Here is a 26042-nt window from a genome sequence, read left to right on the forward strand (position 1 = left end):
TGTTGTTGGTCTCCTTGGAGTCGTAGAATTTGAGAACGTCAAGGACAGCCTGAGGATTCTTCTTCTGTTCCAGCTTGGTGATGTTAGAGGTCTGGAGCAACCGAGCCCATTGCTCCGGCATGCCCTACACACACAGACACACAGTAACAAGAGAGAGATGTCTGCAGTGGTCAGAGAACTGGGCCATATCTCCATCCTACACTATCATGCCCTACACACACAGACACACAGTAACAAGAGAGAGATGTCTGTAGTGGTCAGAGAACTGGGTCATATCTCCATCCTACACTATCATCCCCCTCTCTGCCTTGCTCTTTCCTCCTCTACCTCGCTCTCCCTCTACTCACTCGCTCCATTCCCCCTAAGATCACCCCCTATTACAGACAGACAGGGAGAAAGAGGGGATGAGGGAGAAAGAGAGATTGAGGGTGGGTAATAGTGAAATAGAGAGGATGCGTCTGAAATGGCTCCATATTCCCTATACAGAGCACACATATTGACAAGGGCCCATAGGACTCCAGTCAAAAGTAGTGCACTATATTAGGTATTAGAGCACCATTTGGGATGCAGCCAGAGAGAGATTAAGAGTAAGTGGAGGCATTGTGCCGTAGCTAGTTAGCCTGTTTTCTTCAGTCCAAATCTAAAGTCATTCCTGCTCTAACTCAGTTACCAGTCTGCTGTCCAGAAAACAGATCCTCCTACTCAGGCCAGGGTTGATCAGCTGAATCATAGTAACACACCTTACTAGATACAGACCATAGATCTAGAGAAAATAGACCCTTCCAGATACAGACCCTAGATCTAGAGCATATAACCCCTTCCAGATACAGACCCTAGATCTAGAGTACATAGACAGACCCTAGTAGAGCATAGATATAGAGCACATAGACAAACTCACTGTGAACTCTCCAGTGACTGCATCGAAGCCCACGTGGATGGTGTGTTCAAAATCAGAAGGCAGAGAGATCTCCGGACGCTCCTTCTTCTTGTTGGCTGAGAGAGAGAAGGGGGTGAGAGAGAGGAGAGAGGAGAGAGGAGAGAGAAAGAGATGAGGAGAGAAAGAGAGAGAGGGAGCATATTGATAGAGGCAGCAGCAGAGTCTCTTGAGAGAACATCCCCTCTGAGGCTCATGGGAAGATTAACCACGCAAGCTACAGCAAGGGATCCTGGGGGATTTGGATGTCTGTCATATTCCCCCTGGTTACCTCCCTTGGCTGTACAGCATGTTCACCTGTCACACACACACACACACAACTCACTCTTGTCTCCACCTCCTGTCAGGATGGACATGATGGAGCGATCTTTCTTCTTCCTGTCCTCTGGGTTGGGGGGAAGGGGCTTGGAGCCATGGGGGGCAGGATCTTTGCTGCAGGAGCCAATCAGAGTGCTGGTGTTCCTCATGGGCGGGGCTGGGGGCTTGTCCTCGACGTCCCCATTGTCAGACATCTTCACCAATCACACGCCGGCTGCTGCTGAAACAACCAATAAACATGAGGTCACAGAACATTACCAGTCTATCAACTAACATGACGTTAGTCCATTAGCTAATCAACTGACAGAACATTTATCCTATCAGCTAACAGGACAACACCAGTCCACTTACCTGTCAGCGGACAGAATACTAGTACTCTAGCCCATCAGCTGAAAGAGCATTAGTCGACTAGCCTATCAGCTAACAGAACACAGCTAGGAGGACTACCAGTCTATAGTTAACTAGCTGGCACTCTGTTTGATCTGCAAACACACACATCATTTACAGGCCAGTTTCCCGGATACAGAGTGTGTGTGTGTCTACACGCTGCAAACACCAACCACTGAGTCACAATCCAGGAAGAGAAAGACACACACACACACACACACTAGCCTGCTGCCTCTGCTCACACAATTATTCTCAGAGCCATTGGACTGAGAGAAAGGAACAAGCTCATAACTTGTTGTACCACAAACATCTAAACGGCTCACACACAGATTCTCACACACACTGACAAACACACACACAGATTCTCACACACACAGATTCTCACACACACAGACAAACACACACACTGACAAACACACACGGAGTCATTCACACAGGGGATGCAAGCTAACCTGCTTTAGTGAATGCTCTGGTGGACAGTCTACCAACGGGAACAACCATCTGGGTCAGACACACACAGTTCTACAGAGTTCATGTCATGAGAAGAGCTGAACAAGAAAAACATCTAGAAAGGACTAATTCAAGGTAGAAAGTTGGAGCACTAATCAAAAACAGCAGAGATTGATTCATTTTAGCTCACTTTAATCCACTGCACAGGAGGCAAACAGAGTTCACGTCATCTCGATGCCAGAATGAATCATAAAGCCCACATGGTAAGAAATGGTAAATTTACATCAACTGATGACGAATCATCTGACACACTGACCTCATCATATCTCAGGGTTAGTGTCACAGTTTGAAATGTCTCCCCTCATGTCGCTGAATTTCTAGCTTCATGTCGCTGAATTTCGAGCTTTTCGGTGGTGTAGCTGCCTAAGCCGTTGTCAAGCGAGCGGTCTCTCGTTTGCGAACCACTTGTAGGAGCCAAGTAAAGGGACTGGGCCCACCTACAAGCATTTCGCTACATCTGCTAAATACAGTTGAAGTCAGAAGTTTACATACACTTAGGTAGGAGTCATTAAAACTCGTTTGTCAACCACTCCACACATTTCTTGTTAACAAACTGTAGTTTTGGCAAGTTGGTTAGGATATCTACTTTGTGCATGACACAAGTAATTTTTCCAACAATTGTTTACAGACAGATTATATCACTTATAATTCACTGTATCACAATTCCAGTGGGTCAGAAGTTTACATACACTGAGTTGACTGTGCCTTTAAGTTTCTGAACATTCCAGAAAATGTCATGGCATTAGAAGCTTCTGATGGGCTAATTTACATCATTTAGCATCATGTTGTTGGGGTGCTTTGCTGCAGGAGGGATCGGTGCACTTCACAAAATAGATGGTATCATGAGGATGGAAAATTGAAGCAACATCTCAAGATGTTAGTCAGGAATTTAAAGCTTGGTCGCAAATGGGTCTTCCAAATGGACAATGACCCCAATCATACTTCCAAAGTTGTGACAAAATGGCTTAAGGACAACAAAGTCAAGGTATTGGAGTGGCCATCACAAAGCCCTGACCTCAATCCTATAGAAAATGTGTGGGCAGAACTGAAAAGGTCTGTGTGAGCAAGGAGGCCCACAAACCTGACTCAGTTACACCAGCTCTATCAGGAGGAATGGGACAAAATTCACCCAACTTATTGTGGGAAGCTTGTGGAAGACTACCTGAAACATTTGACCCAAGTTAAACCATTTAAAGGCAATGATACCAAATACTAATTGAGTGTATGTAAACGTTTGACCCACAGGGAATATGATGAAAGAAATAAAAGCTGAAATAAATCATTCTCTCTACCATTATTCTGACATTTCACATTCTTAAAATAAAGTGGTGATCCTAACTGACCGAAGACAGGGAATTTTTACTAGGATTAAATGTCAGGAATTGTGAAAAACTGAGTTTAAATGTATTTGGCTAAGGTGTATGTAAACTTCCAACTTCAACTGTATGTGTATGTGACCAATCAAATTTGATTCGATTTTGACAGTGAATGAAGCTAGTGGGGCGGCAGGTAGCCTAGAGGTTAATGCGTTGGGCCAGTAACCCGAAAGGTTGCTGGTTCGAATCCCCGAGCTGACAAGGTAAAAATATGACGTTCTTCCCTGATCAAGGTAGTGAACCCACTTGTTCCCCGATAGGCCGTCATTGTAAATAAGAATTTGTTCTTAACTGACTTGCCTAGTTAAATAAAGGCTAAATATAAATAAATAGTGTACTTCTAAGCAGACACAGTGATGACTGTGTTACATTAGCAGTGGCTAGGTTCTGTCTGGCCTTACCTCAGTCTGTCTGTCAGGCTGGAACTGATCTTGGCTTCAGCTTCGGTCTCCTCCGTCCTCAGTGTTCCTCTAACTATAACAGCTAGTCTAAGTCCAAATGCCATGCAGTGTGTGGGAGAGAGAGATTGTCTGGGTGAAAGAGAAAGTGAGTGTGAGAGTGTGTAGGTGTGCGTATAGGAGGTTCCGTGCTGATATGTTTGGACTTGAGGTCTTCTCTGCTGCCTTTTAGTCATCATGAGGTCACAGCCTGTGATGTCAGAACGAGTCATGGGGTAGGAGGTGGGGTTTGTGGCTCACACATGTCATGAAAGTGTGGAACTACAGTAGATTTGTCACACAAACACTAAACAGATGTATAAAACAAACGCACACACACACACACACACACACACACACACACACACACAGCTCTGGTGACGAAGACAGCAGCTGGTCACAAGGTGGATCAAACACACACTCTTCATAGGGTTCTGTAACTCTAGTGCACCTTTGTCATCACCTCCCTTCTTTCCATCCTCCCTCCCTCCTTCAGACATCAAACACATCCTCCCCCGTCTCACCCCCACCCCTCCCCAGCCAACACCCACCCAAATCCTCCTCAGGTGAACCGACACAAGGAAGGGCTCACATTTCAGACTCCACTGTCAGTTTACACATACAACCCTGTCATCACACACGCACACACACACAGAGCAGACGAGATCTGGGGAAGTGACTAATAACGGAACAACCTGGGCTACATCCCAAACGGCACCCTAATCCCTGTATAGTGCACAAATTTGACCAGGGGAATTAGGGCTCTGGTCAAAACTAGTACACTATGTAGGGAATGGGGTGCCGTTAGAGATGCATCCCTGGTGCTTTCCACTGACTGAGCTGACGCTATAGATATCAAACAGGGTCGGATTACAACCCTGTCTCACCTATCTGATTTTTCTACATTTTGTGACCAATTTCAGAACGTACAAAACATACACACAGTTTTGTTGTCTGACAGAGAGCTACAGAGGGTTAGCCTGTTGGGGTTCCTCCCTGATGATCAGCAGAATTAGCTAAACCTCCACAGCCAGCAGGGGAGGAGAGGAGATGCCTCTATACACCAAGCCCAGAAGACCTCACCATCCTTGGGAAGTTGAGGAGACAGAGACCCCCTCCTGTTGGAGCTAATGAGTAGGGAGATCGAGCCTACACAACTGTTCCCTCATCATTTTGTGTGTGTTTGTATGTGTGAGATGAAAACATTTGAAGGAAAACAAAGAACAGAAAGAGAAAAATTAAGGAAGCAAGAAAGATAGGGGAGGAAAAAAAGAGATACAATTGTATTCTTGTCCCACCATGTTAATGAGCCAGCACCTAGGACAGAGAGAGACATACTTCAAATGTATATTTTACACACACACACACACACACACACACACACTTCAGTCTCAAGTAGATGAGAGCAGACAGTTCTCGGATACATGTGGTTCTTGGTTTATTTAAATTCTCAAACAAAGTAGAACACAAAATTCTCCAAATCATCTGGAGGAAACCAGGCACCGCTCATCACTTGGCCAATACCATCCCTACGGTGAAGCATGGTGGTGGCAGCATCATGCTGTGGGGATGTTTTTCAGCGATAGGGACTGGGAGACTAGTCAGGATCGAGGGAAAGATGAATGGGGCAAAGTACAGAGATCGTTGATGAAAACCTGCTCTAGAGCGCTCAGGACCTCAGACTGGGACAAAGGTTCACCTTCCAATAGGACAACGACCCGAAGCACACAGCCAAGAAAATGCAGGAGCGACGTCAGGACAGGTCTCTGAATGTCCTTGAGAGGCCCAGCCAGAGCCCGGAATTGAACCCGATCTAACATCTCTGGAGAGACCTGACAATAGCTGTGCAGCAACGTTCCCCATCCAACCTTACAGAACTTTAGAGAATCTGCTGAGAAGAATGGGAGAAACTCCACAAATACAGGTGTACCAAGTTTGCAGCGTCATACCCAAGAAGACTCAAGGCTGTAAATCACTGCCAAAGGTGCTTCAACAAAGTCCTGAGTAAAGGGTTAGAATACGTATGTAAATGTGATATAAATGATCAAAAATGTATTGTGTGTAGATTGATGGGGGGGAAAAACGATTGTGGGAAAAGTCGAGGGGTCTGAATACTTTCCGAATGCACTGTATGATTTCAATATGATTATCTATCTTTCTGTCATTCTGTCCTCCTGTCTTTGTTTCTTTGATTTTATGATGTGAAGCACTTTGTTTCTTGTATTCTTGTATTGAAAAGCGCTATACAAATAAATGATCACTATAAATGACTGTATGAATAATATGTCTCAGGACAGAACGCTTATTATTTGAAAATATCTAGTATCATAAAGAAAACTTGACTGTGTGTATGTGTGCATGCGTGTGTTTGTCCCACTCCCAGAAGTCCCACAACAGGCCCAAGCAGATGGCAGAGAGGACACGGCCAAACACACAATTAGAGAGAGAGGGGGCCGCATAGCATAGCACCTGCTGGCTGGGGGGGAGCAGAGGAGGATGGGAGGGTACTTTTTCACATGAGTGAGGAACAACCAAGCCTGAACTGGACATGCAGTGAGATAGTGTGTGTGAGAGAGCGAGAGAGAGAGAGAGAGAGAGAGAAACAGTGAGAGAGAGGTGAGTGAGAAAGTAGAGAAAAAAGAAGGTTGTGGTGCTGCCATAGCACACTGTCCTGCCCCCTCTGGTTGCCTGGGGTTACGGTGTTGATGGATGGACAGTGACAGGAAGACTCTCACTCTATTCACACACACACAATTAAATTACCCAATTCACACAGACCAAAACCAGAAAGCTCATGCTCCCTCTTCTCTTTCCCTGCCCCACTCTCTCTCTCTCGCACACACACACACACACACACACACACACACCACCTCGTCTCACTACAGGCACAGAAGACATACTCCTGTGTCTGTGTGTGTGTACCAGCTTCTATGATACTGCAGTGTTCTCTCATGCCTAAGAGCATGAAATGATGCCAAACGGAGAAAAATCACAACCACGACTGACCAACTACATCACCTTGACTGACCAACTACATCACCTTGACTGACCAACTACATCACCTTGACTGACCAACTACATCACCTTGACTAACCAACTACATCACCTTGACTGACCGACTACATCACCTTGACTGACCAACTACATCACCTTGACTGACCGACTACATCACCTTGACTGACCGACTACATCACCTTGACTGACCAACTACATCACCTTGACTGACCGACTACATCACCTTGACTGACCGACTACATCACCTTGACTGACCAACTATACTGAACAATGCAACATACTAATGCAACAATTTCAAAGATTTTACTGAGTTACAGTTCATATAAAGAAATCAGTCAATTGAAATAAATGAATTAGGCCCCAATCTATGGATTTCACATGACTGGGAATACAGATATGCATCAATTGGTCAAAGATACATAAAAATAAATGGGCCTAACAAATGGGCCTCAGGATCTCGTCACAGTATTTCTGTGCATTCAAATTGTCATTGATAAAATGCAACTGTGTTCATTGTCCGTAGCTTATGCCTGCCCATACCATAACAGAATGCCCCGTGGTGGAGGTGGGGCTCACAAAGTTGACATCAGCAAACCGCTCGCCCACACGACGACATACACGCCTGCAGTTGCGATGCCGGTTGGATGTACGGACAATTTCTCTAAAACGATGTTGGAGGCGGCTTATGGTAGAAATATGAACAATCAATTCTCTGGCAACAGCGCTGGTAGATATTCCTGTAGTTAGCATGCCAATTGCACGCTCTTGAGACATCTGTGACAATGTGTTGTGTGACAATACTACATATCTTAGAGTGACGTTATATTGTTCCCAGCAGCTTCTTGATATGCTACACCTGTCAGGTGAATTAATTATGTTGACAAAGGGGAAATCATCACTAACAAGGATGTAAACAAAGTTGTCAACAAATTATGAGAGAAATAAGCATTTTGTGCATATGGAACATTTCTGGGATCTTCTATTTCAGTTCATGAAATAGGGACCAACACGTTTTGTTTTTATATTTTTGTTCAGTGTACATTACCATGACGACCAACTAAATCACCATCATCATGATCGACCAACTACATCACCATGATCGACCAACTACATCACCATGACCACCAACTACATCACCATGACCACCAACTACATCACCATGACCACCAACTACATCACCATGACCACCAACTACATCACCATGACCACCAACTACATTACCATGACGACCAACTAAATCACCATCATCATGATCGACCAACTACATCACCATGATCGACCAACTACATCACCATGACCACCAACTACATCACCATGACCACCAACTACATCACCATGACCACCAACTACATCACCATGACCACCAACTACATCACCATGACCAAACCGGACTAACACATATTGTCCTAACAGTTATTGACTATTCCTTCAATAACTAAGTGGGTGGAAAGAGAGTGAGGGCTGGACGGAAGCAGAGAAAAAATAAACAAAAGAGGTGATTGTCAAATATATTTATTGATTTTGTTCTTTCTTTCACTGGACGACAGAAAGTGCATTCAATCCCAAGATGCTTTCTAGCCCGGCACTGTGAGTGGTCTGTCCTCCTAATAACTAAGTGAGCTTAATGTCAGCTTAAGAGAAACACACACAAGCCAGTGTTGATAAATCAGTGTGCATTGGAGTCTTAAAAATGTCAACCTGAGGAGGCCTTTAGATGCACTTTAACATACACCCTGGCTCTGTGTGTGTGTGTGTGTGTGTGTGTGTGTCCCGGGTCTCCCTGGGTGCCTAGAGATGATATCACAGGAATCTAGTCGCCAGCAGATTCTTAGGGTGGGGTGCACCCAACATTCTACTGTGGCTCCCCCTTCTCCTCTCCTCCTTGACACTCCATCACCATGACTTCCACCAGGCGATTGTTTGAATCACAAAGAAGAAAAAGATCCATCTTCTTTCTCTTTCTTTGCAACGCTCTCTTTTCATCTGCTGTCCATTCGTTTAACCGTGCCTAGAGAGACGCTCACACTGACGAGTTCTCCTTTGCCTCTGAAGATGTGTGTGTGTGTGTGTGTGTGTGTGTGTGTGTGTGTGTGTGTGTGTGTGTGTGTGTGTGTGTTGAGGAGGGAAGGGGGTGAGATGGATATAGGAGTAGAAAGCAAGGGAGCGAAGAAGTCCTGAGGAATACTCAGAGCTCCATTATTCACAAGAACCTGTTTGAAGCTGATCCCTATTTTTTAAATCAAATCCCATTGTATTGGTCACATACACATATTTAGCAGATGTTATTGCGGGTGTAGCGAAATGCTTGTGTTCCTAGCTCCAACAGTGCAGTAGTATCTAAAACAATTCACATCAATATACACAAATCTTAAAAAGTAAAAGAATGGAATTAAGAAATATAGAAATATTAGATTGCTCAATGTCGGAGTGACATGGACTAAAATACTTTAAAATGGAATACAGAATTTACACGTGATGAGTAAAGCAGTATGTAAGCAGTATGTAAACATGATTAAAAGTGACTAGTGTTCCATTATTAAAGCGGCCAGTGATTCCAAGTCTATGTATACAGGGCAGCAGCCTCTAAGATGCAGGGTTGCGTAACTGGGTGGAAGCCGGCCATAGAAGCTGTTTTTCAGCCTCTCGGTCCCAGCTTTGATGCATCTGTACTGACCTCACCTTATGGATGATAGCGGGGTGAACAGGCAGTGGCTCGGGTGGTTGATGTCCTTGATGATCTTTTTGGCCTTCCTGTGACATCGGGTGCTGTAGGTGTCTTGGAGGGCAGGTATTTTGCCCCCGGTGATGCGTTGGTCAGATCGCACCACCCTCTGGAAAGTCCTGCAGTTGCATAGCGGTGCAGTTGCCGTACCAGGCTGTGATAGACCGACAGGATAATCTCAATTGTGCATCTGTAAAAGTTTATGAAGGTTTCAGGTGACAAGCCACATTTCTTCAGCCTCCTGAGGTTGAAGAGGCGCTGTTGCTCCTTCACCACACGGTCTGTGTGGGTGGACCATTTCAGATCGTCAGTGATGTGTATGCCGATCAACTTGAAGCTTTCCACCTTCTCCACTGTGGTCACGTTGAATGTGGATAGGGGCGTGCTCCACGATCATCTATTTTTGTTGATGTTGAGTGAGAGGTTATTTTCCTGCCACCAATCTCCCAGGGCTCTCATCTCCTCCCTGTAGGCTCTCGTCATTGTTGGTAATCAGGCCTACTACTGTTGTGTCATCTGCAAACTTGACGATTGAGTTGGAGGCATGCATGGCCACGCAGGGAGTACAGGAGCGGGCTGAGCACGCACCCTTGTGGGGCCCCTGTGTTGATGATCATCAAAGTAAAAGGTGTTGTTTCCAACCTGGGGCAGCCAGTCAGGAAATCCAGGACCCAGTTTCACAGGGCGGGGTTCAGACCCAGGGCCCCAAGTTTATTTTATGAATTTGGAGGGTACTATGTTATTGAATGCTGAGCTATAGTCAATGAACAGCATTCTTACATACAGCTGAAGTTGGAAGTTTACATACACCTTAGCCAAATACATTTAAACTCAGTTTTTCACAATTCCTGATGTTTAATCCTAGTAATAATTCCCTGTCTTAGGTCAGTTACGATCACCACTTTATTTTAAGAATGTGAAATATCAGAATAATAGTAGAGAGAAAGATTAATTTCAGCTTTGATTTATTTCATCACATTCCCAGTGGGTCAGAAGTTCACACACACTCAATTAGTATTTGGTAGCATTGCCTTTAAATTGTTTAACTTGGGTCAAACGTTTCGGGTAGTCTTCTACAAGCTTCCCACAATAAGTTGGGTGAATTTTGGCCCATTCCTCCTGACAGAGCTGGTGTAACGGAGTCAGGCCTCGCACACACCTTTTCAGTTCTGCCCACACATTTTCTATAGGATTGAGGTCAGGGCTTTGTGATGGCCACTCCAATACCTTGAATTTGTTGTCCTTAAGCCATTTTGCCACAACTTTGGAAGTATGCTTGGGGTCATTGTCCATTTGGAAGACCCATTTGCGACCAAGCTTTAAATTCCTGACTGACGTCTTGAGATGTTGCTTCAATATGTCTACAATTTTCCATCCTCATGATACCATCTATTTTGTGAAGTGCACCAGTCCGTCCTGCAGCAAAGCACCCCAACAACATGATGCTGCCACTCCCGTGCTTCACGGCTGGGATGGTGTTCTTCAGCTTGCAAGTCTCCCCCTTTTTCCTCCAAACATAACAATGGTCATTATGGCCAAACAGTTCTATTTTTGTTTCATCAGACCAGAGGACATTTCTCCAAAAAGTACGATATTTGTCCCCATATTCAGTTGTAAACCGTAATCTGTCTTTTATAATGGAGGTTTTGGAGCAGTGGCTTCATCTTTGCTGAGTGGCCTTTCAGGTTATGTCGATATAGGACTTGTTTAACTGTGGATATAGATACTTTTGTACCGGTTTCCTCCAGCATCTTCACAAGGTCCTTTGCTGTTGTTCTGGGGTGGATTTGCACTTTTCGCACCAAAGTACGTTAATCTCTAAGAGACAGAATGCGTCTCCGTCCTGAGCGGTATGACGGCTGTGTGGTCCCATGGTGTTGTTTATACAGATGCATACTATTGTTTGTACAGATTAAATTAATGATGAACCAGACTTGTGGAGGTCTACAATTATTTTTCTGATGTCTTGGCTGATTTCTTTTGATTTTCCCATGATGTCAAGCAAAGAGGCACTGAGTTTGAATGCAGGCCTTGAAATACATCCACAGGTACACCTCCAATTTACTCAAATTATGTCAATTAGCCTATCAGAAGCTTCTAATGCCATGACATCATTTTATGGAATTTTCCAAGCTGTTTAAAGGCACAGTCAACTTAGTGCATGTAAACTTCTGACCCACTGGAATTGTGATACAGTGAATTATAAATGAAATAATCTGTCTGTAAACGATTGTTGGAAAAACTACTTGTGTCATGCACAAAGTAGATGTCCTAATCGACTTGCCAAAACTATAGTTTGTTAACAAGAAATTTGTGGAGTGGTTGACAAACAAGTTTTAATGACTCCAACCTAGGTTTTTGTAAACTTCCGACTTCAACTGTAGGTATTCCTCTTGTTGAGATTGAATAGGGAAGTGTGATTGTGATTGCATTTTCTGTGGATCTATTGGGGCGGTAAGCAAATTGAAGAGGGTCTATAGCATCAGGTAAGGTAGAGGTGATATGTTCCGTAACTAGCCTCTCAAAGCACTTCATGGTGAAAGAAGTGAGTGCTACAGGGCGATAATCATTTGGTTCTGTTACCTTTGCTTTCTTGGGTACAGGAACAATGGTTGACATCTTGACGCAAGTGGGGACAGCAGACTGGGATAGGGAGAGATTGAATATGTCCGTAAACACTCCAGCCAGCTGGTCTGCGCATGCTGAGGACACAGTTAGGGATGTCATCTGTGCAGTCAGCCTTACGAGGGTTAACGTGCTTAAATGTCTTAGTCATGTCGGCCACGGAGAAGGAGAGCCCACAGTCCTTGGTAGCGGGCTGCATCGGTGGCACTGTGTTATTCTCAAAGTGGGCGAAGGTGTTTAGCTTGTCTGGAGGCAAGACGGTGTCCACAACGTGGCTGGTTTTCCCTTTGTAGTCCGTGATTGTCTGTAGACCCATACGTCTCGTGTCTGAGCCGTTGAATTGCGACTTTACTTTGTTTACTGATGTTTTGCCTGTTTGATTGCCTTACGGAGGGAATAACTACTACACTGTTTGTATTAGGCCATATTCCCAGTCACCAATCCATGGTTAAATACGGTGGTTGGTGCTTTCAGTTTTGCGCGAATGCTGCCATCTATCCACGGTTTCTGGTTTGGGTAGGTTTTAATAGTCACAGTGAGTACAACATCTCCTATACACTTCCTAATGAACTCAGTCACCATATCTGTGTAGTCGTCAATGTTATTCTCAGAAGCTACCCGGAACATATCCTAGTGTGCGTGGTCAAAACAATCTTGAAGTATGGATACCAATTTCTCTGTTGAATAGACCTTAGCACGGGTACTTCCTGTTTGAGAATGTCTGCCTATAGGAAGGGAGGAGCAAAATGGAGCCATGATCAGTTCTGCCGAAGGGAGGGCCTTGTAGGTATTTCAAAAAGTTGAATAGCAGTGGTCCAATGATTTACCAGTGTGAGTACTACAGTCAATGTGTTGACAGAACTTTGGTAGTGTTTTCCTCAAATCTGCTTTGTTAAAATCCCCAGCTACAATAAATGCGGCCACAGGATATGGTTTCAAGTTTACACAAAGTCCAAAGTAGTTATTTGAGGGCCATCGTGGTATCGGCTTGAGGGGGAATATACACAGCTGTGACTATAACCAAAGAGAATTATCTTGGGAGGTAATACGGTCGGCATTTGATTTTCAGGTATTCTAGATTGGGTGAACAAAAGGACTTGAATTTCTGTACGTTATCACAATCACACCATGGGTAGTTTATCACCGTTCTTCTTCCCAGAGAGTTCTTTATTCCTGTTTGCTCGATGTACTGAAACCCCCCCAAAATGTCTGGGCAAATAATGCAAGAAATAACACACAAAAAAAACAAAATACTGCAAAGTTGCTTAGGAGCTAGGAGCAGATCTGCCATATCTGTCGGCACCATCTACCCTTTGCCCTTTCTCCTTCTGTCTCTCCCTCTCCCTTCCTATTTATTTTTCTCTGAGAATAAGAGGGAAGTGTGCATGAGAGAGAGAGAATTAAAAAGAGAGCTATGAGGAACCACTTTGACTAGTCTAAGTACCCCACCCATGAACTCTCTCTCTCTATTTCTCCCCCTCTCTGTGCTTATCCAGAGTAAACTACAGGGAAAGGGCTGGTCAGTGACCTCACCACTGAAGTACTCACTCCTCATATGATAACTATTAAACACAGAGCTGGACCAGACACACACATATTCTTACAGGTACGAGGATCTCTGCCTACCAGCTGTCTTGTCCCACCCACCAAGCCAATCACCAAGGCAACACCATAAATAATGCACATTGCAAAGCCTGCTGGGAGCCCAGAGCTGCTCCACCCCTGAGAAAACGAATGATACAACTAGATAAGTGTGTGTGTGTGCGTGAGTGAGAGAACAAAAACTTATCTAGCCTAAGCTCAGCATGGTAGCAGGAGTCCCTTAAGTGTTCAACTAGTGTATATATATATATATATATATATATATATATAATATTTAGACTCCAAAAATTATGGTTTTATAAATGTATTGTATGCCTGCATGCGTGTGTATTAGAGGTCGACAAATTATGATTTTTCAACGCCGATACCGATTATTGGAGGACAAAAAAAAGCCGATACCGATTATTGGAGGACAAAAAAAAGCCAATACCGATTAATCTGCCAATTTTTTTAATTGATTTGTAATAATGACAATTACAACAATACTGAATGAACACTTATTTTAACTTAATATAATACATCAATAAAATCTATTTAGCCTCAAATAAATAATTAAACATGTTCAATTTGGTTTAAATAATGCAAAAACAAAAGTATTGGATAAGAAAGTAAGAGTGCAAGGAGATCTGCATGGAGGAATGGGCCAAAATACCAGCAACAGTGTGTGAAAACCTTGTGAAGGCTTACAGAAAACATTTGACCTCTGTCATTGCCAACAAAGGGTATATAACAAAGTATTGAGATAAACTTTTGTTATTGACCAAATACTTATTTTCCACCATAATTTGCAAATAAATTCATTAAAAATCCTACAATGTGATTTTCTGGATTTTTTTCCCTAATTTTGTCTGTCATAGTTGAAGTGTACCTATGATGAGGCCTCTCATCTTTTTAAGTGGGAGAGCTGACTAAATACTTTCTTGCCCCACTGTACCCTGACTCTGCGTGCAATGAACGCAAGAGAAGTGACACAATTTCACCTGGTTAATATTGCCTGCTAACCTGGATTTATTTTAGCTAAATATGCAGGTTTAAAAATATATACTTCTGTGTATTGATTTTAAAAAAGGCATTGGTGTTTATGGTTAGGTACACGTTTGGAGCAACGACAATCCTTTTTCACGAATACGCACCGCATCGATTATATGCAACGCAGGACACGCTAGATAAACTAGTAATATCATCAACCATGTGTAATTATAAATAGTGATTATGATTGATTAAGTTTAATGCTAGCTAGCAACTTACCTTGGCTTCTTACTGCATTCGCGTAACAGGCGGGCTCCTCGTGAGGCAGGTGGTGAGTGTGTTGGACTAGTTAACTGTAAGGTTGCAAGATTGAATCCCTGAGCTGACAAGGTAAAACTCTGTCGTTCTGCCCCTGAACAAGGCAGTTAACCCACAGTTCCTAGGCCGTCATTGAAAATAAGAATGTGTTCTTAACTGACTTGCCTAGTTAAATAAAGATGAAATAAAGGTGTAATAAAAAAATTAAAATTGGGAAAATCGGCATCCAAAATTACCGATTTCCGATTGTTATGAAAACTTGACATCGGCCCTAATAAATCGGCCATTCCGATTAATCGGTCGACCTCTAGTGTGTATATGCGTCTTCGTTGAGTATTGTTAGCTGCAGCGCTGTCTGTGATTGTTAGCAGATCTCCTGTCACACACACAGAGACAGAGACACAGAGAGAGATGTAAAATAGCCAGCAACTCTCTCATACACACTCAACTTTTGCCTGTCACTAACTGGCTAGTCTTTCCAAACATAGGCGTAGCCAGCTAACCAGTTAGCCAGCCTTCATGTCACCAGCTAGCTTCCTTGCCAGTTAGCCTGTATATAACCACAATCCCATCCACAATCCACATTCTAACTGACTGTAGCAAACTACCTTTTTGCAGCCAAACAATCCCTTCAATACCATACTATCCCTTTAACAAACACTCTCTAACACCCAAACTATCCCTTTAACACCAAACTATCCCACTCCAAACAGTTTGCGTTCCACTGCTCAGACATAATATGCATCAACCTGTTCAGAAGTCTTATGGCTTGGGGTTGAAGCTATTCAAGAGCCTCTTGGACCTAGACTTGGTGCGCCGGTACCACTTGCCATGCGGCTGCAGAGAGAACAGTCTATGACTGGGTTACTGGAGTCTGACATTTTTTAGGGCCTTCCTTTGACACCGCCTGGTATAGAGGCCATGGATTTCAGGAAGTATGGACCCGGTGAAACCAGATCTCAACCCAGTCACAACATACATCATCAGAGCGCAACGTATGTTTGTTGTTGTTGAACGCTGTCGAACGCCGAAACCTGTCGAACGCTGAAGCCTGAACTAAAGATATTGGTTTAAAAGCGGACCGTGTTTTTATATACTTTTATTTTATTTTAATTTTTATTCCTGCGGCTAAATTGCTGTGAGCGCTGCTATCTGTCCTGGGATCCTGGCAGATTCCATATAGGGGAAGAGACACGAAAGCCCAGCAAGCCTAGCTGGCTCGGCGGACTCAAATGGATGCCGCTATTGAACGTTTCCAACGTTGCAGGAGCTGCGTTTACTTTGCTTTGTTCCGGGACCATGTGGACCTGGTTGACTTTCAATGTAGCAACTGCTTGCGGAGGACTACAGGAGTGTCGTGTCTTTGGCTATGCCGGATTAAATGATATGACATGCTATTCTATAAAATAATTTCTCTGTCATTTTTATTACCTGATTGAGCTAATCATGTAAATGTAATTAACTAGAGAGTCGGGCACCACAAAATAAAATTTATAGAATCTTCCGAATAAACTCTTAGACCTAGTAATATTTTACATCAATAGCAGTCAACATTAATCGTCACCTTAATTCAGTCTCATCTGAAAGTTGTAAATTCTTAGTTATCTGCACAAACCCTGGCAAACAAGTTGAATCAGCAATACAAAATTGGGGTTAATTATTTATTTACTAAATACCTAACTAATCACACAGAATTACACATATTTAAATCATAACTTGATTAAAAATGACATCATAAAGGAAAACGTCCCTAGCGGGCAGAACAGATATGACAGCTTGTTACACAAAGGAAAAGGGCTGGGTTTGTGCGAAAGACTGAGGGACACAGGGAGAAGCTGTGCTATCGTAAATACAGTATCTGATGCATTCTAAATTACCGCCCATTTGGAAAAGGAAAATGCAATAAATATTTACTCTGATCTGCGCTTCAGTAGGTTGGTGGTAGATGAAAGACCGTGTTGCCAAACCGAGTCCTCTGAAGAATGTCTCTGGTGGTCAATTGGAGAAGTTGTAGTAACGTCGTTGTGTGATAGACGGGATACTCTGTCTGTTCCTTCCTAACCCTCGTTTGCATAACATAAATAGTCATATTAAACATTCATGAAAATACAAGTGTCTCACATGTATCGAACGCCTAGAATCTTGCTAATCCAACTGCATTGTCAGATTTAAAAAAAGATTAACTGCGAAAGAATACGATGGGATTATCTGAGCATAGAGCCCCATAAAAAAATAATAATAATTAACCAGCATAACATAATCACAAACTGCATTAAAATAAATAGTTTACCTTTGACGATCTTCATCTGTTTGCAATTCCAATGCTCATTGTTACACAATGAATGATCTTTTGTTTGATAAAATCCGTTTTTATAGCCTAACACAAAACATTTTGTGAACCGCTTGTGTAGTGAATTCCGTCTCACCCACACAGAACGTGACTTTTCCAGTCATGTTTGTTTTCACTGCAATCAACTGGTTTGTTTGTAACACAATCAAACGTGATGGGCCATTTCGCGGGACGTATTGACTGAAAGAAGCCGATTTGAAGACAAATGATTTGCCCGCTGTTTTGTTGATTGACTCTCTTTTAACCCAATGACCACTGATCGTCTTGAAATCTAGCTGGGTAGATGAGCTGAGCTAAACGGCAATACACCATGTTTATGTGTTGCAAGACCAACCCATGTAGTAAGCTCCAGCGTAAAGAGAGTCATGCGCTATTGAATTTTCATACCGGAAGGAGAAACACATATTACGCATTGCATTGCATTGAACGCGCAGATTCAGCTGTTTATATATCAATCATTATGGCGACTAAGTCAATTCTAGGTATACAGATGTACACACAACTTTAGAATAAAATGATTGGGAAGGTGAGACAGAGATTGTTGTAGGACGCTTCATTTAGCGATTGTGGAGGAATATTTTTTGAACGGGAGAGGACATCGTTTTGGACTGGTAAATTCTTATCATGCTAATGCCCTTGTTTGAAATTAATAATATAAAATATGTGATTTTCTTTAAAATTTAGAAGCAATATATAAACATTTTATGTCATGAAATGTGAGATGTGTGTGTCTGCCACCCCAACCCACATGAAATAGCCTATTTGAGGCTGTTGAGGAGAGGGCAGGACCACATCAATGGCTAAAGTGAAATGGAGACAGTAGATACAGCTGGTCTGTTGTAATATAATAAAGACAGTAGATCTAGCTGGTCTGTCATAATATAATAGAGACAGTAGATCTAGCAGGTAATAATAATATATTCAACCTTCAACTCTCTATATATATCTGTTTATTATACCTGTTGATACAGGGCTCATATGTGAAACTATTCTAACTGAACATTTTCTTTCACAGTGACACTGACTCCGAATGGGAGTCTTATCCGGTGTCCTGTGTGAATTTAAGTATGCTCTCTCTAATTCTCTCTTTCTCTCGGAGGAGGACCTGAGCCCTAGGACCATGCGTCAGGACTACCTGGCACGATGACTCCTTGCTGTCCCCAGTCCACCTGGCCTTGCCGCTGTTCCAGTTTCAACTGTTCTGCCTGCGGCTATGGAACCCTAAACTGTTCATTTTTACTCTTGAGGTGCTGTCCTGTTGCACCCTCTACAACCACTGTGATCTCCACCCGGCACAGCCAGAAGAGGACTGGCCACCCCTCATAGCCTGGTTCCTCTCTAGGTTTCGTCCTAGGTTTTTGCCTCTCTAGGGAGTTTTTCCTAGCCACCGTGCTTCTACACCTGCATTGCTTGCTGTTTGGGGTTTTAGGCTGGGGCTATATAAATAGATTTGATTTGATTTGATAGAGGACTGAGGGTCTTCCAAATATTGAAAGTGTGTAAATAGTTACCCATGTTATTTTGTAAATGTATATATATATACTTGGGTACATTTGGGCTACTTGTGTGAGACACCTGGGTGACTTCATGATAAATATCATGTAGCACACTCAGAATGATCACTTCCAAAATGAAACTTTGCACAAGTACTGTTGCCCTCTTATATTTTTCACTGAAATTGTCCCCATCATGATACAAAAATAAAAAACATATGTTTTTTTTCCATTGTTTTATCTAAACCAGATCTATTGTGTGTTATTCTCCTACATTCAATTCACATTTACACAAACTTCAGAGTGTTTTCTTTCAAATGTTACCAAGAATATGCATATCCTTGGTTCTGTGCCTGAGCTACAGGCTGTTAGATATGGGTATGTCTTCAGGCGGAAATTGCACAAAGTAGGGGGGGAGCTGCAAGAGGTTTTAACCAAGGATTTTGCAAATGTAACCTCAGTAGAGTAGAGAGAGGAAAAAGGGGGGGGAAGAGGTATTTATGACCATCATAAACCTACCCCCCAGGCCAACGTCATGACAGGAGGGAAGTAGCTACTCTTAGCAAGCAAGTAGCAAACCTACACAAGCTACTGGGGAACCCCACCTACGCCCACCTACTTTTTATTTTTCTTCCACCCCAGTAGCCAGACGCCGCTCTGGTCTGGTGGAAGTTTTGCCGTGTGTCGGCTCTCCACTACCGGTGTGACAATAATGCTGCATCAAATGTACATGATCTTACGGGCATTGGAAAACAATGTAAGTAATTTAATTTATGTACCCCTAATTGCACCGAATACATCGGTTTATCCTACAGCTATTGTAAGCAGTAATCATGAGCCTATAAACCAGAGTTACACTGTTAGCACTAAGGTGGTGTGCAATAGTAGGAAGACCACTTTATGCAGCTCACCCTGCACTATCAGCTCCAATGTAAATAACATGAGTAAGTCTACCTCTGACAAGCTTCCCAGTAAAGTATCAAAAACAATCAAGCAACACAGAAAAGTGCTAAAAATAGCCCATATTAACATATGTAGCCTAAGAAACAAGGTCCATGAAGTCAATAACTTGTTTGTAACAGATGACATTCATCTTCTGACCATCTCTGAAACTCACTTAGATAATACCTTTGATGATACAGTGGTAGCAATACATGGTTAATAACATCTACCGAAAATACAGAAATGCCAACGGAGGTGGTGCTGCGGTCTATATTCAGAACCACATTCCTGTAAAGCTTAGAGACGATCTAATGTTAAATACTGTTGAAGTAATACGTTCACCTGCCTCACCTAAAGCCCATTCTTGTGGGAAGCTGCTATAGACCACCAAGTGCTAACAGTCACTGTCAGGATAATATGTGTGAAATGGTTGATAAATGCATGTGATATCAACAGAGAATTATATTTTCTGGGTGATTAAAAAATATTGAATGGCTATCATCAAGCTGCCCACTCAGGAAAAAACTTCAAACTGTAACCAATGCCTGGAACCTGGATCAGGTTGTCAGTCAACCTACCAGGGTAGTTACAAACAGCACAGGAATTACATCTTCAAGTATTGATCACATCTTTACTAATGCTGCAGAAATTTACTTTAAAGCAGCATCCAAATCCATAGGATGTGGTGATCACAATATAATAGCCATACCTAGGAAAACCAAAGTTCCAAAGGCTGGGCCTAACAGTGTATAAGAGGTCATAAATAAGTTTTGTAGTGATTCATATGTTGATGATGTAAAGAAAATTTGCTGGTCTGTGGTGTGTAATGAAACTACTTATTCCAGTTACTAATAAGCACGCACCCATTAAGAAAATGACTGTAAAAACTGCTAAATCCCCTTGGATTGATGAGGAATTGAAAAATGATATGGTTGAAAGGCATGAGGCAGAAGGTATGGCAATTAAGTCTGACAGCCCAACTGATTGGCAAACGTACTGCAAATTAAGAAATAATGTGACTAAACTAAATAAAAAGAAACTAGACTATGAAACAAAGAAATTATATAAAGAATGATAGTAAAAAGCTTTGGGGCACCTTAAATTACATTTTGGGTAAAAAGGCCAACTCGGCACCTTTATTCATTGAATCAGATGGCTCATTCATCACTATAAAGCCCACTGATATTGCAAACTACTTTAATGACTTTTTCATTGCAAGATAAGCAAACTTAGGGATGACATGCCAGCAACAAACGCTGAAACTACACATCCAAGTATATCAGACCAAATTATGAAAGACAAGAATTGTACTTTTGATTTCTGTAAAGTCAGTGTGGAAGAGGTGAAAAGATTATTGTTGTCTATCAACAATGACAAGCCACCGGGGTCTGACAATCTAGATGGAAAATTACTGAGGATAATAGCAGACGATATTGCCACTCCTATTTGCCACATTCTCAATTTAAGCCTACTAGAGAGTGTGTGCCCTCAGGCCTGGAGGGAAGCTAAAGTCATTCCGCTACCCAAGAATAGTAAAGCCCCCTTTACTGGCACAAATAGTCGACCAATCAGCCTGTTACCAACCCATAGTTAACTTCTGGAAAAAAATTGCGTTTGACCAGATACAATGCTATTTTACAGTAAACAAATTGACAACAGAATTTCAGCATTCTTATTGGGAAGGACACTCAACAAGCACAGCACTTACACAAATGACTGATGATTGGCTGAGAGAATTTGAAGATAAAATTATTGTGGGGGCTGTCTTGTTAGACTTCGGTGCAGCTTTTGACATTATTGATCATAGTCTACTGCTGGAAAAAGTCATGTGTCATGGCTTTACACCCCCTGTTATAAATGTGGATAAAGAGTTAAATAATCCAGTTAAAAATCAGCGATTCCCCAGGGTAGCTGTTTAGGCCCTGTGATTTTTTTCAATTTTCACTAACAACATGCCACTGATTGAGTAAAGCCAGAGTTTCTAAGTATGCGGATGATTTAAGACTATACACGTCAGCTACTACAGCAACTGAAATGACTGAAACACTCAACAAAGAGCTGCAGTTAGTTTCAGAGTGCGTGGCAAGGAATAAGTTAGCCCTAAATATTTCTAAAACTAAAAGCATTGTATTTGGAACAAAACACTCACTAAACCCTAAACTTCAACTAAATCTTGTAATAAATAATATGGAAATTAAGCAAGTTGAGATGACTAAACTGCTTGGAGTAACACTAGATTGTAAACTGTCATGGTCATAACATATTGATGCAGTAGCAGCTAAGATGGGGAGATGTCTGTCTATAATAAAGCGATGCTCTGCCTTCTTAACAACACTATCAGCAAGGCAAGTCCTACAGGCCCTAGTTTTGTCACACCTTGAGTACTGTTCAGTCGTGTGGTCAGGTGACATTAAAAAGAACTTAGGAAAATTGCAATTGGCTCAGAACAGGGCTGCACGGCTGGCCCTTGGATGTACACCGAGAGCTAATATTAATAATATGCATGTCAATCTCTCCTAGGTAAAAGTGGAGGAGAGATTGACTTCATCACTACTTTTATTTGTGAGAGATATTGACATGTTGAATGCACTGAGCTGTCTGTCTAAACTACTGGAACACAGCTCGGACACCCATGCAGACCCCACAAGACATGCCACAAGAGGTCTCTTCACAGACCCCAAGTCCAGAACAGACTATGGGAGGCACACAGTACTACATAGAGCCATGACTACATGGAACTCTATTCCACATCAAGTAACTGACGCAACCAGTGAAATTAGATTTAAAAAAATAATAATTAAACACCTTATGGAACAGAGGAGACTGTGAAGCTACACAAACATTGGCACAGACACATGCATACACATATACGATGAAATACGCACTATAAATACACATTTAGTACTGTAGATATGTGGTAGTGGTGGAGTAGGGGCCTGATGGCACACAGTGTGTTGTGAAATCTGTGAATGTATTGTAATGTTATAGAATTGTATAAACTGCCTTAATTTTGCTGGACCCCAGGAAGAGTAGCTGCTGCTTTGGCAGCAGCTTATGGGGATCCATAATAAATACAATACATTGAATTGGGCCGTACGCACAACCCTCTGTAGTGCCTTGCGGTCAGAGGCCGAGCAGTTGCCATAACAGGCAGTGATGCAACCCGTCAGGATGCTCTCGATGGTGCAGCTGTAAAGCCTTTTGAGGATCTGAGAACCCAGTCTCCTGAGGGGGGAATAGGTTTTGTCGTGCCCTCTTAACAACTGTCTTGGTGTTCTTGGACCATGCTAGTTTGTTGGCGATGAGGACGCAAAGGAACTTAAAGCTCTCAACCTGCTCCACTACAGCCTAATCAATGAGAATGGGGGCATGCTCAGTCCTCCTTTTCCTGTAGTCCACTTTTCCTGTAGTCCTTTTCCTGTAGTCCACACTTGATCACGTTGAGGGAGAGGTTGTTGTTCCTTGCACCACATGGTCAGGTCTCTGATCTCCTCCCTATAGGCTGTTTCATCATTGTCGGTGATCAGGCCTACCACTGTTGTGTCATCAGCTACCTTGATGATGGTGTTGGAGTTGTGCCTGGCCGTGCAGTCATGAGTGAACAGGGAGTACAGGAGGGGGCTGAGTACCCATCCCTGAGGGGCCCCTGTGTTGAGGATCAGCGTGGCGGATGTGTTCTTACCTACCATTACCACCTGAGGGCAACCTGTCATGAAGTCCAGGATCCAGTTGCAGAGAGAGGTGTTTACTCCCAAAGTCCTTAACTTAGAGATGAGCTTTGAGGGCACAATGATGGTGTTGAACGCTGAACTATTGTCAATGAATAGCATTCTCACATAGGTTATCCTTTTGTCCAGGTGTGAAAGAGCAGTGTGGAGTGCAATAGAGATTGCATCATCTGTGAATCTGTTGGTGCGGTATGCAAATTGGAGTGGGTCTAGGGTTTCTGGAATAATGGTGTTGATTTAGGCAGGTTACCTTAGTGTTCTTCAGCACAGGGACCATGGTGGTCTGCTTGAAACATGTTGGCATTACAGACTCAGGCAGGGAGAGGTTGAAAAAGACACTTGCCAGTTGGTCAGTGCATGCTCGGAGTACACGTCCTGGTAATCAGTCTGGCCCTGCAGCCTTGTGAATGTTGACCTGTTTGAAGGTCTTACTCACAACGGCTGCGGAGAGCGTAATCACACAGTCGTCTGGAACAGTTGATGCTCTCATGCATGTTTCAGTGTTACTTGCCTCGAGGCGAGCATAGAAGTTATTTAGCTCGTCTTGTAGGCTTGCGTCACTGGGCAGCTCTTGGTTGTGCTTCCCTTTGTATTCTAATAGTTTGCAAGCCCTCTCAGGGGGGGGGGGCAACAGGTCCCAGATGTGCTCAATAGGATTGAGATCCGGGCTCTTGGCCATGGCAGAACACTGACATTCCTGTCTTGCAGGAAATCACGCACAGAACGAGCAGTATGGCTGGTGGCATTGTCATGCTGGAGGGTCATGTCATGATGAGCCTGCAGGAAGGGTACTACAGGAGGGAGGAGGATGTCTTCCCTGTAACGCACAGCATTGAGATTGCCTGCAATGACAACAAGTTCAGTCTGATGATTCTGTGACACACCGCCCCAGACCATGACAGACCCTCCACCTCCAAATCGATCCCGCTCCAGAGTACAGGCCTCAGTGAAACGCTGATTCCTTCAACGATAAACGCGAATCCAACCATCACCCCTGGTGAGACAAAACTGCAACTCGTCAGTGAAGAGCACTTTTTGCAAGTCCTGTCTGGTCCAGCAACGGTGGGTTTGTGCCCATAGGCAACGTTGTTGCCGGTGATGTCTGGTGAGGACCTGCTATACAACAGGCCTACAAGCCCTCAGTCCAGCAACTCTCAGCCTATTGCGGACAGTCTGAGCAAAGATGGAGGGATTGTGCGTTCCTGGTGTAACTCGGGCAGTTGTTGTTGCCATCCTGTACCTGTCCCGCAGGTGTGATGTTCAGATGTACCGATCCTGTGCAGGTGTTGTTACACGTGGTCTGTCACTGCGAGGATGATCAGCTGTCCGTCCTGTCTCCCTGTAGCGCTGTCATAGGCTTCTCATAGTACGGACATTGCAATTCATTGCCCTGGCCACATCTGCAGTCCTCATGCCTCCTTGCAGCATGCCTAAGGCACATTCACACAGATGAGCAGGGACCCTGGGCATCTTTCTTTTGGTGTTTTTCAGAGTCAGTAGAAAGGCCTCTTTAGTGTCCTAAGTTTTCATAACTGTGACCTTAATTGCTGTTAAGCTGTTCGTGTCTTAACGACCGTTCCACAGGTGGATGTTCATTAATTGTTTATGGTTCATTGAACAAGCATGGGAAACAGTGTTAAAAACCCTTTACAATGAAGATCTGAGGTTATTTGGATTTTTACAAATTATCTTTGAAAGACAGAGTCCTGAAAAAGGGACGTTTTTTTTTGCTGATGCTCCCGCCACGTGTCTTACCAGAGGCTGCTGTTCTGTCCTGCCGATGGAGTGTATAACCTGCTAGCTATATGTTATTAATGTCGTCGTTCAGCCACAACTCGGTGAAACATAAGATATTACATATTTTTATGTCCTGTTGGTAGGAGGAATGGGATTTCAGCTCATCCCATTTATTTTCCAGCGATTGAACATTAGCTAGCGGGATGGAAGGCAAGGGAAGATTAGCCACTCGTCACCTGATCCTCACAAGACACCCTGATCTTTTTCCTCTAACTCTCAGTTTCCTTCTCCAGCGGCATCACAGGGATCTGGGCCTTGTCCCATCCGACTCATTGAAGAACTCTTTGTCCAGTTTGAGGCGAGCAATCGCAGTTCTGATGTCCAGAAGCTCTTTTCGGTCATAAGAGACAGTAGCAGCAACATTATTTACAAAACAATTTACGAACAATGCGAAAAAACAAACAAAATAGCATGGTTGGTTAAGAGCCGATAAGACGGCAGCCCTCCCATCCGGCACCATCGTAATACTGGGCACCAGATTGCTATAACATATGATGTGGTTAGGTGATAAGTAAAATA

General features: G+C 43.1%; 1 protein-coding gene across 6 annotated transcripts in view; it reads right to left on the bottom strand.

Annotated features, from left to right (window-relative positions):
• LOC139385951 (serine/threonine-protein kinase PAK 1-like) overlaps positions 1 to 26042 on the bottom strand; it is a 38089-nt gene that overhangs the window by 9348 nt on the left and 2699 nt on the right. For 2 of the 6 annotated variants that reach the window (XM_071131264.1, XM_071131262.1), the window contains exons 2-4: positions 1260 to 1469; positions 899 to 993; positions 1 to 124 (exon numbers count right to left, since the gene is read on the bottom strand). The exon at positions 1 to 124 is cut by the window's left edge and continues 24 nt beyond it. In XM_071131264.1, the coding sequence (XP_070987365.1) occupies positions 1 to 124; positions 899 to 993; positions 1260 to 1446 (406 nt within the window). In that variant the 5' untranslated portion in view covers positions 1447 to 1469. Of the gene's footprint in view, positions 125 to 898; positions 994 to 1259; positions 1473 to 3926; positions 4056 to 26042 lie in introns of all 6 variants that reach the window. The other 4 variants (XM_071131265.1, XM_071131261.1, XM_071131263.1 and 1 more) reach the window with 3 other exon arrangements.

The sequence above is a fragment of the Oncorhynchus clarkii genome, chromosome 27 (genome assembly GCF_045791955.1).
Source record: "Oncorhynchus clarkii lewisi isolate Uvic-CL-2024 chromosome 27, UVic_Ocla_1.0, whole genome shotgun sequence".
Taxonomy (NCBI): Eukaryota; Metazoa; Chordata; class Actinopteri; order Salmoniformes; family Salmonidae; genus Oncorhynchus; species Oncorhynchus clarkii.